Raw genomic sequence first — 15,139 nt, 5'->3', positions numbered from 1 at the left:
ATACACAAGGTCTTATAATGCGAGTGGATGTCATTGCTTTCTAATTTATTCTAAGAAATAAAAGAGAATGTAGTCTGTGAACAATAATTATATTTAATTATGCAGCGATACATGTGAGATGTGACGTGTGCAGTAACTGTAAAGTGCAGGTGTGGTTTCCTTTTGCATTTTTAATTAAACCTTTACCTGTAAATATTACTGAACGAACAAAAACATGACTGTCTTTCACAGAAATCATTCAATATAAAGCATGTAATTTTTTAACATTAAAATATTTTCTCTTATCTCAGCTTCATATGCTAATAATAAAAAAAATCTGGTGGTTGACTAACATCTCTTGACAGTAAACACAAAGGATAACACCATTGGCTCAATAAATTATTCGAGTTTGGGACAGCCTGGCTAGTAGCGTCTTTGGGAAACATGTTTAGGATTATTATTTTTTGGAATTATGACTTAAAGAGACAAAAAAACATGCTTAAATATAAATTATGTGTTGAAAATGTACTTTACTGCATTATACTTTGTATGTTATACAGTAAACGTTTATAGAAAGTGTCAACAAATATTGTTTTTTTTTTTTGTTAACACTTTACAAAAAGGTTCATTAGTTAATATATTAACTAACATGAACAAACCATGAGCAATACATTTGTTACAGTATTTATTAATCTTTGTTAGTTAGTTTATAGAAATAAAGCTTTTAATGTTTGTTTATGTTAGTTCACAGTGCATTTACTAACGTTAACAAGGTTTTAATAAAGTATTAGTAATTGTTGAAATTAACATTAACAAAGATTAATAAATGCTTTATAAGTGCAGTTCATTATTAGTTCATGTTAACTAGTTAACTCATTTGAACCTTATTGTAAAGTGTAACCTTTTTTTTTATAATATTGCTCAATGTAATGCATATAACAAAATCACAAATTCTTACTTAAAAAAATTTGTTTTGGTGTGTCATAATTTTTTTTTTTTAAGTCAAACAGATAACTGTTCTGTACGTGCCCTCATAAACACACACACAGACAGGTTCGTGTGAATGCCTACTCATCCATAAAAACACATGCTCTTATAAACACACACACACGCGGACAGATGGCTGTGTACATTGAAAAGATAGGGTGCATCGATGCACCTGCATACAAAACCTCACAATATCACACCATAATATTTCAGAGAGTTGTGAACAGCATCCGCAGCAGAATAAATATACGAAAGCCCACTTTTGACCTTGTGATAACCGAGCAGGGCAGTACAAAAACTCCATAATCTTCCAGGGACATCTCCCACAATCCATAACAAACTACACGCTTCACCCAACACCGCAATCAACACGGACCCCAGAGTCCCGCCAAAGCAAAATGCTTGACCATACAGCAAACCACCAGTGGCTGATGTTGACAGATGACATTATATGTACAATAAAAAGCATCTTACCTTCTCCTCTCTCCATACTGCAACAGTCAGCTTTGTTTCACCAGTTCATGACAGCAGAACAATGTACGTGTCAGAATGTCTGTCTGATTCATTCATTCGTTCATTTACACTGGGTGACACTGGTACAGCTTCAATCTGCTGTCAGTGCTTCACTTCTACTGTCTGCTCAAAGACACTTCAGCTAAGAGTGAGAAGCTAAAGGAACTCCCACTCTCTTTCTCTTGCTCTCTCTCTCTTTCTCTCTCTCTCTCCTTCTTTTCTTCCCTTGGGTCCAGTTCCTGCATGTATACTGTATGCAATTAGCAAGAGGTCTCTGTAGCGTCATGCTCATTCAGATGCCTCCGCAGAGTTTTGAGCCAAGTGGATTTTGAATTAACTTGCAGTCAAAAAAATCTTTGATTATAAATCGCACGATTATTGTAGTGTTTGTCTATAACACTGTGAAATAAATATGACAATATTTCATATATTACATGCCTAATGAGGTCAGTCTAATGGAGGTTATTTGTTTTACACTGAAAATGTTTTCATCATCCACCTCCCCTCATGTTGCTCAAAACTCGTATGACTTTTTCCCTGTGGAACACAAATGGTGTCAAAATAGCAAAGCTTGTTTTCATAAAAATGATCATTACTAGCAATATTTGTGACCCTGCCTATAAAAACCCCATTTAAAAATCATCCTACAGAATGTTAAGAAAATTCTGTGAAAATAAGTTTGATATCTTTAATATTGACTGAGTAAGGTCATGTCATTGAAACCATCATCAAACCTGCTGCTCACCTTATTAGATTAGGAGATTTTATCTTGGATTTTTTTTTTTTAAATGAGTAGGGGTGTGTGGGGCAACGTAACGCTGTGTAACTAACCCCTCAGCACTATTATATGAAAACAGATAACGTTAGCGTGATTCTTGCCGTTGTTTTAAATATGCTACACACGAATGATTGCTGGCTGCCAACAAAATAAATGTGCCTGTCTTAATCAAACATTGTGTCAAAATTATTTTTGATCATATATTTGATTTTCATTATCTCAGAATTTGATTTTGAGACTTTAGTGTGGTTTTTACAGACTGTGTCACATATAAAAATGTTTTTTATTTGTTGTTGTCATAATTGTGCTGCGTGTTCTTACATATTTCTACATTTGTATCCATTTATAATTAAACTATAATTAGATGATGAATGAATAGTGTAGATGCCTGTCTATTATAGGCAGATATATAAACAATATCCACTTTAAGTATATAGACAAAATAGTATTGAAATATTTGTCTGCAAACTTAATTTTTAGCAAGTGTTACAACTAACCCCCTGCCTGTTACAATTAACCCCACCTACTGTATGGGGTAAGTTGTAACGTTTGCACTTCAGTCACGTTTGGTGTAATTGTCCAAGAATAGTAACTAATAGAAACAAACTTCAAATGGTCATTTGTAGCAAAGATGTGTGTAAAAATATAATTCATCAAACTTTTTTTTAAAATGATTGAGCCAAAACCAAAATGCATTAGGTTGTGCCCCGCTCACCCCTACTGTTCTGTATGTTTGTGACATTGGCCCATGGTTTTCAAAAGGTTTCTTTTTCCCTTTTTACATATTTACTCTTGTATAGATTGACTTCACCTTATTTTACATTACTCATTCCTGCATAATGTCTTAATCCCTAAAAGGAAAAAGCTATAAAGACAAGCTTCAAATTCATACCTGGTTATGTCCTGTTGTATGTGTAGAAAAAGCACTCAAGTGACCATGTTCTTCGGTGCTCACAAGGTATAGACCCCATACATTATACTGAGTGCTGTAAATAAGTGTGAGGGGTGGGCGAGCAAAGGCGAGAGAGCTCTTCACTCTTTGTCTCTTTGTCGCAATAATGTCCTGGTGATGTGCATCAAAACAAAAGTTCTTCAGATTTATTCTGCCTAGTTCCAGCCTCAGACGACACCCCCACAGACTGCCCACAGACTATTCAATCACTATCTGATGCACGCTGCTTAGAAAGTTTCTCATTGAAACATTACATTTTGAACGCTCTGTTATACTTTTTGGGGGTTACTTTCCTAGGAAAGCTCATACAGCCACCGGCCTTGAGAAAGACCTAATCACTGTTTGCCAAAATTTGGAAGGTAAGTGTCAGCAAATAGATATTCAAAGATGTTTTTGAGGTACATAGTAACAAACTATGAAACTATATATCTGAAAGTAGAACTTTATATTCTGCTTTGTGCCCCTAAATACATTTTCTCAAAGTTTGTGGTGTCTGAGAAAATCTTTTTTTTTCCACGTTTGTGTATATTTCACTTTAGGTAATGCTGTCCCTGAATAGTACTATACTGTAAAAGCATAAATGATTTTGTCATCATTTTCTTACCCTCAAATGCTTCCAAACTGAACAAAAATGAAAATTCTGAAGAATGTTTGTAACCAAGCAGATCTGTGGCACCACTGTCTTCCATAATATGAGGAAAAATACTACAAAAGTCAATAATTTTCAGAATATTTGTCTACTTGTCACACATCTTGTTTGTTGGGTGGTGGACACCCTAGTTTGGAACAACTTGAGAGTAAGTAAATGATGACAGAATTTTAATTTCTTGGGGAACTACCCCTTTAAGCACATTTACTTGTTCATGGTCAGATTGTATGGCCCAGATTTAAATGCTGTTCAGTTCAAGATTTACATTCTGCCTCACATTCACTGCAAGGCAAATGACGCTACCAGAAGACAGTTGTTTTTCAAAATATTCACAGGAGGAGGAGCCGAGCAGAAAGAGCGCTTCTCGTTCCCTCCATGCTGAAGCTTCCACAATGACAAGATCTTGACATCTTTCCAGGGCTTGCCAAACATTCCCTCCGTATGTCCGTGTCTCTGCATGTCTCATTGTGCGTAAGTGTGTGTTTGGGCATGCGTGTGTGCATACCGAAAAAAGAGGGGGCACGTAATTGGCATTCCCTTGTGTGAACCTGGTGGTATAAAACCAGCAGGATGCCTCTACCTTCATTAGGTTGAGCTGATGATCCAGCTGCATGCTGCAGAACAGGCATTTTACGCGCCATCTCTTTTTTCGGCTTTCCCTTTTGTACTCATCCTCCCCGTGTTTAATTTTTTCATGTTTAAAAGAACAAGCAACCTTCTCAGCAGTTGCAGTCAAAAGTTGCTTCCAGCTAAATCAACAAAGGGACTTATACTGTACACTTCAGCGCCCACCTCACATCTTCTGCACCCCGTGCCAAAATTCCAGCACCCATCTGGAGGAAACGTATAATAATGTGTCCAATTATGATTCAGCAAGCCCAAACTCTGATAATTAACATTAATTCAGTGACAAATGGATTTGTCTTTGAATAGTCCTCCGCTAAGGCTCAGCTGTATTCACAACAGCAATATGCTGATTGCTTATTAAAAAATAATAATGAGCTAAACAATTTCAAGATCAAACCAGTTTGATTCAGCCCATCCTAACATTACAATTCTGATCTGGAAAAACAAACCCAGCTTCACCACAGAAAGAGAAATTAATACAGAGATACGTGAGAAGAATAGACAGGAAGACAGCAAAATAGATTAAAGAAATTGGAGGTGTTTTGGGACATTTGAAGCTATGAATAGAATAATCTCTAGATTCTCATCTGCAGAAAGCACGACTCGGATTCTCTAGTCGGCATCGGATTTAATTGGGAGTGACAGACAGCGGTCAAGACATCACTGAGATGTGTTTCCAGCAGTTAATAGACTTTCATCTGCCCTGGACCAATTCTTTAACACCTGTTCGACAGAGGAAACGGTCAGCCCCTAAAACAAAATCAAAGCCTAGTGTTGATAGACAATCAACACTGGGCGAGACAGCGGAGGAGGTGAATAGAATCTCAACAGCGTAATTACAGTCTGACACAATGACAAATCCAAATGAAGTTGAAATCGAGCTTACTTATTTGTGAGCGACTCAATCGAACTGGGATGACAACAAAGAAGAAACACGTACAGTTAATAAACAAGAACTGAAAGAATCACTGCGAAATGACAAACTGGTATTGAGGTAAACATAGTCTGTACAATATTTCATCACGCCCTAACCGGTTGTGATGTGAGATATATGAATAAATCAATAGATGCATGTCCATAAAACATTTCTTCCATGTTTTAATGAGGTTTTTTTACAAACCAGCTGTTGCTGTCAACAACGCGGAATAACACATTTCGTCAGTTGCCTCCTTTTTGTTTTCGGGCAAGATTTACTTTGATGCTAAAGCAATGATGGTATGTCACAACGTGTGGCTTCATGCCCATCTCAAAAGAGGTATGGATACCTGTGCAGAATTATATCACTCCTTCATTTTTATTTCACCACACTCACTCTCTTCTCTACAGTATGTCTCCATGCAAACTGCAGCTTAAATCAGTTGTCAGTTCACCTTTCAATGCTTAATCCTGGTATGTACACATAAAGTTCAGTAGTTTACAGGAGTGACAACCACTTTCAAAAGAATTCCCGCAAAATGCAGGTAATGACAACTACAGAAATTCAGCCCAGTGTCTGTGCTGTGCTGAACCGAAGTGAACAACTAGTTGATGTATTTAAACGTGCATCCAGAACATCAACATTAAATCATAGGGAGAAAAAGGTATGAATGTTTAATACCTTGTGTTGCAAAAACAGCAAACAATAACAAGCCCATGATAAACCAAAACAAATTCTAATCCTTCACAATCCTAAATATCACGACCGGCACCTTCCCACTTAATTAACTCCAAAAACTAAATCGCTTTATGAGCCAAGACCCAAAATGGCAAAGCCCCCAATTGGCACTCTGCAAGACAGCACTCTCTGAAACATCAGCCTCACAAACATCAACAACACACAACACCTCTGTAAACATAACGCTAATACTACTTTGGTAAAAGGCATAGTCCACGCTATTTTTTTTATTTTATCATCATTTACCCACCTTCATGTTGTTATTAACCTGTATGAATTTCTTCATTTATTTTGATAAATGATGGTAAGCACACAATAAACTATACCCAGTGACTTCCATAGTATATGTTTTTTGTACTTTGGAAGTCAATAAGTACTGTCAACTGCGTGATTACCATAATTTATCAAAATATTTTCATTTGTACGTAATGAAGTTTATTTAATTAGTTCGGGAGGAGCATGGTCATGTGATCCAACCAATCAGCGCGAGCTGCCTTTAAATAGCCTCTGTCCCGTGACAAATTTTGCAGCATACCTCCTCCACCCCTTCACCTCACTCTCAGCTAGTTTCATCTATCCCAGTTAAAGAGGGGGGGGGGGGGTAATTTGGGTTCGGGCTAAAAGCACTCCCCTTGGACAGCACGCCAAATATGTTTTATCTCATTCCATATCGATTACGTGTTAATGTGAACCTGTGAAACAGGCTAAGGAAACTCATTTGTCAGTAAATGACAAATTTTTCATTTTTGGGTGAACTATCCCTTTAAAAAATTGTTGAACACACATGACAGCGGAACGTGGCTATGGTTACTTCTATGTCAATTATCATAGTAGTTATAGTGTGTACAGGGCCTACGTTGCTTCTTTGAACTCTCTCTCTCTCTCTCAGTTTACATCTCCCCTTCTTCTGCCTTGATGTACAGACCCTGTTCATATTTCGCTGCCTGTCTCACTCTCTTTTCCATCAACATTAGTCATCGTAACACTCCAATACTGCTCCTATAACAGTCAATACTGACAGCATTATGAGCAGATCATACAAAAGGATGAGAGAGATGGATGTTTTCCTGTGTGTCAGAGCTGTCTGTCTTTCTCTCTCTCCGTCTTTCTCTCTGCAGAGATTCATACGGGATGCAATCACGACCAGTTTGCCCCGGCCTTGCGCACTTGCAGAGGGGAGCCAAGCAGAAAATTGTTTTGGACATTGTGATGAGAAAAGGCCTTTTTTAAATTTACATATTTAATGCAGCAAATCAGTCAAGAAAAAGATTGTTTAAGTTCTGCATTTTATTATACAGTGTCCATAAAAGACACATCTGTCTTCACTGGAGTAACAGTGGTGTCCCATTCCATCGCCTGTGTCTTTAATCAGGGCTTTTGGAAGCAGAGCAGTCGCACCGAGTCCAGCAGACATCACAGACTTATTTGGGATGCTGTACTGTAAGTCTGCAGTCTTTTTTATAAGTTTTATAACAACTTTATGGGAGTTGGTGGCAGGTTATTACAGTTTTTAATGTAATTTTTTTGTTAATTTTACTTGGAAACTGCTAACCTTGTTTTGGTTTATAGGCTGTTAAAGTTAATGCTTTCAGTAATTACTTGACACTTAAATATGTTTAATGGTACTTAATTTCTCTTACCAAGTTTTATAAGTTGCATTTTATATAGATAAAAATGATCCATTTTATTTTATTTTAGTTATTAGAGTTACTAAAATGTGCTTTAGTTTCAGGTTCTACATTTAAGGTACAAAAGTTTTTTTTTATGCGAACTGCTTTGTTGTTAAAGAGGAGTTCTGTATGAGACAATCAGAGCAGAACAGACAAATGTTATCTACAAATGTACAGACAGACACACATGAACGCACATTTTATATATGTCAGACACTAATGTCTTCAAATGACGGCAGAAAGTGGCGTGCTCTGGTCTCTGTGGACACATTGAGAGGAACCATTGACGTTAATTAACCTCGCAGGGCTTCACGACAAATTAAAATAATGATTAATAAAGTAAACAATGGGACACATCGGTAAGTCCAAAAATAAAATTTACTTATTGTACAGCTGTGGCCAAAAGTTTTGACAATGTCGCACATTTAAATTTATACAAAGTCTGCTACTTAAGTGTTTTTAGATGATTTTATCAGCTGATGTTAAAGATTTTTGTTTGTCCACCCACCTCTTGAGGATTGACCACAAGTTCACGATGGGATTAATGTATGGGGAGTTTTCTGGCCATGGACCCAAAATGTCAATATTTTTGTTCCACGACTGTGCCAGCATCCTCTCTAAGGGTGTTTTTGTATCAATCCTCAAGATGGGCATTCCTCAAGAGGCAGGTGGACAAACAAAAAGATAAACCAAGCATTGACAATGCAAGAATGGGCTGCCATCAGTCAGGATGTGGCCCAGAGGTTGATGGACAGTATGCCAGGGCAAATAGCAGAGGCGTTGAAAAAGAAGGGTTAACAATGCCAATATTGACTCTTGCATAAACTTTGCATAAACTCCATAAATGCCTTTGACACTTGTTACTTGTAAAATGTTTCTAATTATAATTCAGTATACCATAGTAACATCTGATAAAAGTTCTGAAAAAAATACAGAAGCATCAGATTTTGTCCCACAATGCAGTACGGTGAAATGAGTAGTACCCAATGGTCTACTACAGCAGGGGTTTTCAAACTTTTTGTGTGTGTGGACCACTATTTGTAATCAAGAATTTTCGTGGACCACCTCATAATACTCATAATAAAATATGTCTACACAAAGTCCTAAATTTATCTGCACTTCTAAATAGGCTTACTAGCACTAAAACTATAACTGGTCATCACATCAGTACAACAGATTCTTAAAACATATTCTAAAAAAATATATATTTTTCTTAATAAAATATATTCTTTTATATATATTATTTTGCCTTTACACTGACCACCTGCAGTACCCTCATGGACCACTAGTGGTCCGCGGACCACAGTTTGGGAATGGCCATACTACAGGATTTCTGAAACTGGGATTAGCGAACCCCTGGTGGTTCACACAGGAGTTACAGGGGGTCTGTGGGTTGTTGAAAAAATTATCAATTACAATTAGATCTTAAAATATAAATAATTTTAACATCTAAAAACCTAAATAAAACACTAAAAGAAAATATAAGTTATACTTGTTTAATCTGCAAAACACTACAATATACCAGAAAACTGAGAAATCATGCAAAATGGACAGGTTGGTAAATACTATTGTATATAAAATGCTATTGATAAATAGATTATTATGATTATTATTTGAATAAATTTGCTTTTGAATTATGGAAATATTTACTTCTAATACTACCTCCAGTAAATAATTTAGGTCAAGGGGGTTCGGCTGACAAAAAAGTTAAAGTACACCCATGGTCTGCTATATCAGGTGAAAATTCAAAGTGCACATTCATAAACACTCTGATGCAGAGAGGTAGTAGTTTAGGGATTCTAGGTTGAATTAATAAATGAAATAAGTGATGCTTCATTGAATTTTTATATCTTACATCTGTTGTTTTAACTAAATGACACTTCATATTCTAAAACATGGCTGCATGTTTGTTTGCTGGAGTGCAAACTGCATATTATCCTCATTCTTCATCCCATCTACACCTCACCTCAGGTTCTCTATTCCTTCATTTCCTTTTCTTATTCATCCCATCTGTCCTTTCCTCCATCTGCTTTCATTTCTCGTTTCCTCTCCGTCTGTATTTGTCCTCTGTACCGTTTCCTATCCTTATGAAGTGCAGGCGCCACTGTAGGAACCTGATCAGCACTATATCATCTCCCTCTCACTCTGAGACACACACTGTGAAAAACGTGTACGCACACACACACAAACGCACGCACATGCACACACACAATGTCTTATTTCAGCACTTCTCCCTCTCTTTCCTCACCTTACAAAAAGACAAGTAAGAAAGGTCACTTAATTAGCACATAACCTAACATTCAAACACTCTCTTAACACAGAAAGACAGAATTCATTCTCAGAATTGCAATGCATCTCTCAATCCTGGATTTTTGCTGTTTGCTGAATTTACCCAGTTAAAGTGATTTAATACAGGACGACTATTTCATTTTCGTTTGCGTTGAAAATAAGTGAATAATTTCTATTCTTTTGTTTCCAAGAAATTCTTGTTTCCAGCATGCCTTGCAATAAACTAGATGTGGAGAGTAAATGTTAAAATGAAATGTTACTTTATGTGCTTTGGAGTGTTGGGAAGATGTTGAGGGAGGTTGTGCATAAGTCAAGATTAAGTGTCTTTTCCTACTTGCACTCAACCAAAACCATACATGTGGCTATTTGTTTGCAATATTGAATTGCAATAATGCCAGAAAATCAGTTAATTTGACATTTCTAATTCATTTTGTTAACTCATTTACAACAAAAGCAGAAATTCTGTATAGTTAAATGATACTGCTCGAAAACCTATTTCTAATGTGTGTACCACTGTCTGCAATGTACTTCAATTTAGCCAATTCATTATATTTTAAATGCTGTTGTGCAGTCGAATATCCTCCTGTTTTGTCCCTCGCAATTTTAACTAGTAGAGCGATTTCAACACACGGTATAGCTGAGCTAATCTATCCGTTTTCCTCTCTTCAACACTTTCAACCTCTCTCTACCCTCACTGTTCTTGCTGAGGTTCTTGTTTCTCTTTTTACGTGGGTTGAGGGATATTTTGTGCTTACTGACTCGCTGCCTTTCTGCTGAGATCTAAAGCAGCGTTTCTGTGCCGCGGTCTCCCGCCGCGAACCACAGCCACTCTCATTGTGAACGATTTCCCAACCGTGACTCGCCCAGACTCACATTCATCCATGTTCTGACTCCACAGCTCCACGCTTAATATCTTGCCAGCTGTTTTGATGGCGCATGCCGCCTCTAAAAGAGCTCCATTTTACATAAACAGTGGATGAATGGGAGTCATTAGCCATGCTAAGCTAATGGAGGAGAACTCATCCTGTCCTCTGGTGCGTTAATAGCCCGGGCGTCTTCTAGAGCGAGAGGGCCAGAGTCTCTCTCAGGACCCATATAGTTTAATGAACTATAACCCCCTGCGTCTTAGAAAACACAAACCACTGTAGATTGTGTGCATCTCAGCAGCGATGGAAATGCGGTGGTTTTTGTGCTGAACTCGGGGAGGTTTTCATGAGCCTGCCAGTAAAGCCCAGTTGAAAAGCAAATGGAAGTCAATCATTTTCCGTAAAAGTTGACACTTTCCAGTGACATGAAAAGTGGGTGTGCCCAAAGAGTTAACAAAGATGGGAAAAGTTTAACTTTGTGCAAATGAGAAGTGACGTTATGCGGCGATTACTAATGGAGTGGAAGACATTTGAGGTTACATGTTATGTATCCTGTAGCTGGAAAAGTTAATGTTACTATATATTAATCTATCAAATTTATATGCTCACATAAAAGGATAAAATGATGTCTAGGTGTTGCATTACAATTGTTCACGTTTTATAATCCTATTATGCACAGTTGGAATTAAAGAGGTCATATGATGCGATTTCATGTTTGCCTGTGTCTTTGTTTCATTTGTGCGTATAGAACAATGGTTTTCAAACTTTTTCAGAGTGCGGCCCCCCTTGTCAACTGCCTTGTACAGTGCATTCCTTCGTGCCCCCAAAGAAATTTTATGACAATTTTTTTTAAAACATAACATTTTAATTAGACAAAACATATTAAAGTATACAAAGTAGTGCTGTTGTGCAAAGTAGTGCTATACTATGTCATAAAATGCCCCAGCCCCCATTTTGAGAACCACTGGTATAGAAGATACGTGAAGTCAGTAAAGTAAATAATGTGTTTGAACCTTCAGCTGCGTGAACACATTACATTACACCAAATACACAATATTATGTTCGCCATATGACCCTTTAAAATAATATTTAAATTTTTAAAAAAAGAAAAAATGGTTCCTTGTCAAAATTTCAGAAAAGAGAATCCATTCTTTTATGATGACATTTTCCATGTACACGGTCAGACAAAAAAGGTCAAAAATGGTCCCTAGTTGCCACTGGGGTTATACCCTTTAAAAAATGTTTACAAACATCTAATAATCACAAAAAAGCTTTTAAATCACACATTTCAATTCATTTACATATCATACTTTTTTTAATTCGCAATAGTAGAAAAGCTCATCAAAAATTAAAATGCACACATCATAAAGATATTAGAGCTGCACGATTCTGTATAAAATAAGAATCAGGATTCTTTTTGCTTAAAATAATGATCATGATTCTCAAGAATTTTTTTATTGTAAAGACTTACAACCCCTGAACATTGGGTTAACATTAGTTTTAGGTGCAAATAATTCTGCTTCTAAAAGTTTCAGATAAGTTTATATAATATTTAAACTCAGTTAATGTTAACAGGAGAGTGATTATGTATTCATTTTTTTAAAAGAAACTTAAAAATATACATCATAATTAGCCTAAATAAAAAAACTTATGCTTTGGTGCAGATTGCTGCCACATGGATTGGTATTAACTTTATGGTAATGAGCTATGACGGGGTTCGGCTGCAACAAATCAGAAGGCAGAAACGTTCGGTGTCAACTAATCGGAAAGCGGAGACCTCCGCTTGAGAGGATTTCAGAGAATGCATTCAAGCGTTTTTTGACGCTCACGTCGGCACGCTTAACCTTCACGCCCACTAAAACAACTTCAAGGATCTTGTCAGACATACCTGCGCATTGCTCTGCCTCACTTATTCTCTTTAGTTTCTGTTTCTTTCTGTCTAACTTCTTGGCGAAAGCATCTGCTGTACCAGTGGAGCAAACACGAGCACATTTGGCTTGCGCAATAATAAATGAAACGTCATCGTTGCCATTGTTAGTGATTGACTGTTGTCGCGAGAACTGCCGAGACTGCGTCTTTCCTCCTTGAAATTATAATTACCTGAATCGTAGAAATGCTGGATTAAGATCTGTTGGGGGTCGAATCGAAATCACGATCTTTTAACGATTAATCGCGCAGCTCTAATAGATACATTTAAGAAAGATAGAGAAGTAACAAAAATATCCATCCAATGTGTGTGTTTTAATCTTTGATGAGCATTTTCTCCTCAACTGTGTTGTTTGCATCACAGCTCAAGGGTGAAAAACGTCACTTTGACGATTATTATTCTGTCAGTGAGATTAGACAAATAGCTGACAATGAATTGAAAGACAAAATTCAGATAGTTTGGCTCTCCTCAGTCGGTCTTGCACCTGCAGCGATGGCTGCTGGGTAATGTAATGGAGGATGCTGCTCTAAATGTTCACATGCTCATTGTGTCTGTGTTGTGAGTCTATAAAGAAGCTGTCGCTCTTCATTAGCTTTCATTTGGCTGTGGAAGACCTTTTTCGTCCGTTTTTATCTTGCCCTGTCTCTCTCTTTCTATCTCTCTCTCTTTCTCTCGCTTACAGCTATGTCCATCTGGAGGCTGCAACAGGAAAGAGGGATTCCTAAGACTGACATCTCTCTCTCTCTCTCTTTCTCTCTCTTTCTCTCTCTCTCTCTCTCTCTCTCTCTCTCTCTCTCTCTCCCCCCACTCTTGAAAATTAATAACAAAAAGATTGAAGACTGCAATCAAGTAACTTACAATAAACGCTTTCATCTCTGGCCCTACAGCACAGATAAAACCAGATCTAATGACACTGATGTAGCATTACCAGCAGACAGAAATGAGTCAGCATCGTTCCATCTGAATTTTAAGAGTTTCGGCATTGATACAGACTATTTTCTATCAGTGCATTTCTATCTGGGATTTATAGCTTAAGCGCAGACCGCAATTGTCATTGCTAACAAAGAGGGGTGAAAAAAGAAAATTCAGAGAAAGAAAACCCAGAGGAAAAAAATGGACAGGCAGACAAATTTTGCTCTTTGTCAGACACACTTAAAGGGATTTAGTGTCTGGAATGATGAGACAGTCGCATCTTAACCATTGACTCCTTTAAGCACACACACACACATACACATACACACACACACACACACACACACACACACACACACACACACACACACACACACACACACACACACACACACACACACACACACACACACACACACACACACAAATCTCTGATCCATGGCATGTGCCTTCAAGCCGTAAATGTATTCCAATATGTTTTATTTATTTGCTGCATGATGGTCAAAAGGGCTGATATGAAATCAAGTGAAGATGAATAAAGTACATCTATTCACCTCAGACAGGTTCTTGGTTAGAAACAAACCAAGTGATGGGACTGTTGATGTATGAAGTTCTACTCATACATTAGACCTATTCATAAATATAAAGCAATCTAAATCGCAATCTATTACTGACTTTATGCTTCCAATTTGAAAGTGAATCATCAGATTTGTTCCATTTTAATGAATCAGTCAAAAGATTTGGTTAAGTCAGTTTGGATTCAAGGAGTCAATCATGTACTGAATCAGTCAAATGATTCATTGTGCCATTGAATCGGTCAAAATTAGCAGAGAATGGTCACTGTTTATGGATTATGTTTATCTTTAACACTTTAATATAGTTGCAGAATATACAGGACAGTAGTTTGAAAAACAGTAATAGTGGCACACTGTATGCGGCACACCTACACACCCAAACTATGACACAGAGACATAAGTGCATGCAAACATGTACTGAGGCAGAAACATGCAGGCACACAGAAAAAAAATGTGTACATAGCAGAGAGAAAACAATTCCTACAGATGATGCATTGTATGTATATGTATGCAATCCAGCGGCTGATTCTCAATGACATACAGTAAGAGAATTGGATTACTGCCTTTCTCTCTCGATGAGGATGGCTTGGGAATAATCCCATTAGGGTGATACTATGGGCTGCTGAGCATCCTTTTTCTCATGCAATTACAAACCGCCAGAGACACACGAGAGCCCATTGCTTTCACAGCTTGTCCCATCCATCATCTGTTTAGTTCTTCAGCGAGGCCCAGCGCTTCCAGCTTTGTTTGGGTTAGCGCCG

The 15,139-nt window shown here is 37.3% G+C and overlaps 1 protein-coding gene across 4 annotated transcripts in view; it reads right to left on the bottom strand.

Annotated features, from left to right (window-relative positions):
• tenm2a (teneurin transmembrane protein 2a) overlaps nt 1-15,139 on the bottom strand; it is a 369,158-nt gene that overhangs the window by 129,414 nt on the left and 224,605 nt on the right. The window contains exon 1 of one of the 4 annotated variants that reach the window (XM_065271752.2): nt 1,441-1,602. The exons of the other annotated variants lie outside the window; for them this stretch is intronic. Coding sequence (XP_065127824.2) covers nt 1,441-1,456 — 16 coding nt within the window. The 5' untranslated portion in view covers nt 1,457-1,602. Of the gene's footprint in view, nt 1-1,440; nt 1,603-15,139 lie in introns of those variants that run through there. 4 annotated transcript variants of the gene reach the window in all.

This window comes from Paramisgurnus dabryanus, chromosome 16 (genome assembly GCF_030506205.2).
Source record: "Paramisgurnus dabryanus chromosome 16, PD_genome_1.1, whole genome shotgun sequence".
Classification (NCBI taxonomy): Eukaryota; Metazoa; Chordata; class Actinopteri; order Cypriniformes; family Cobitidae; genus Paramisgurnus; species Paramisgurnus dabryanus.
Note: the sequence above shows the minus strand (reverse complement) of the source record. Positions and strands in the feature narration are given on the sequence as shown.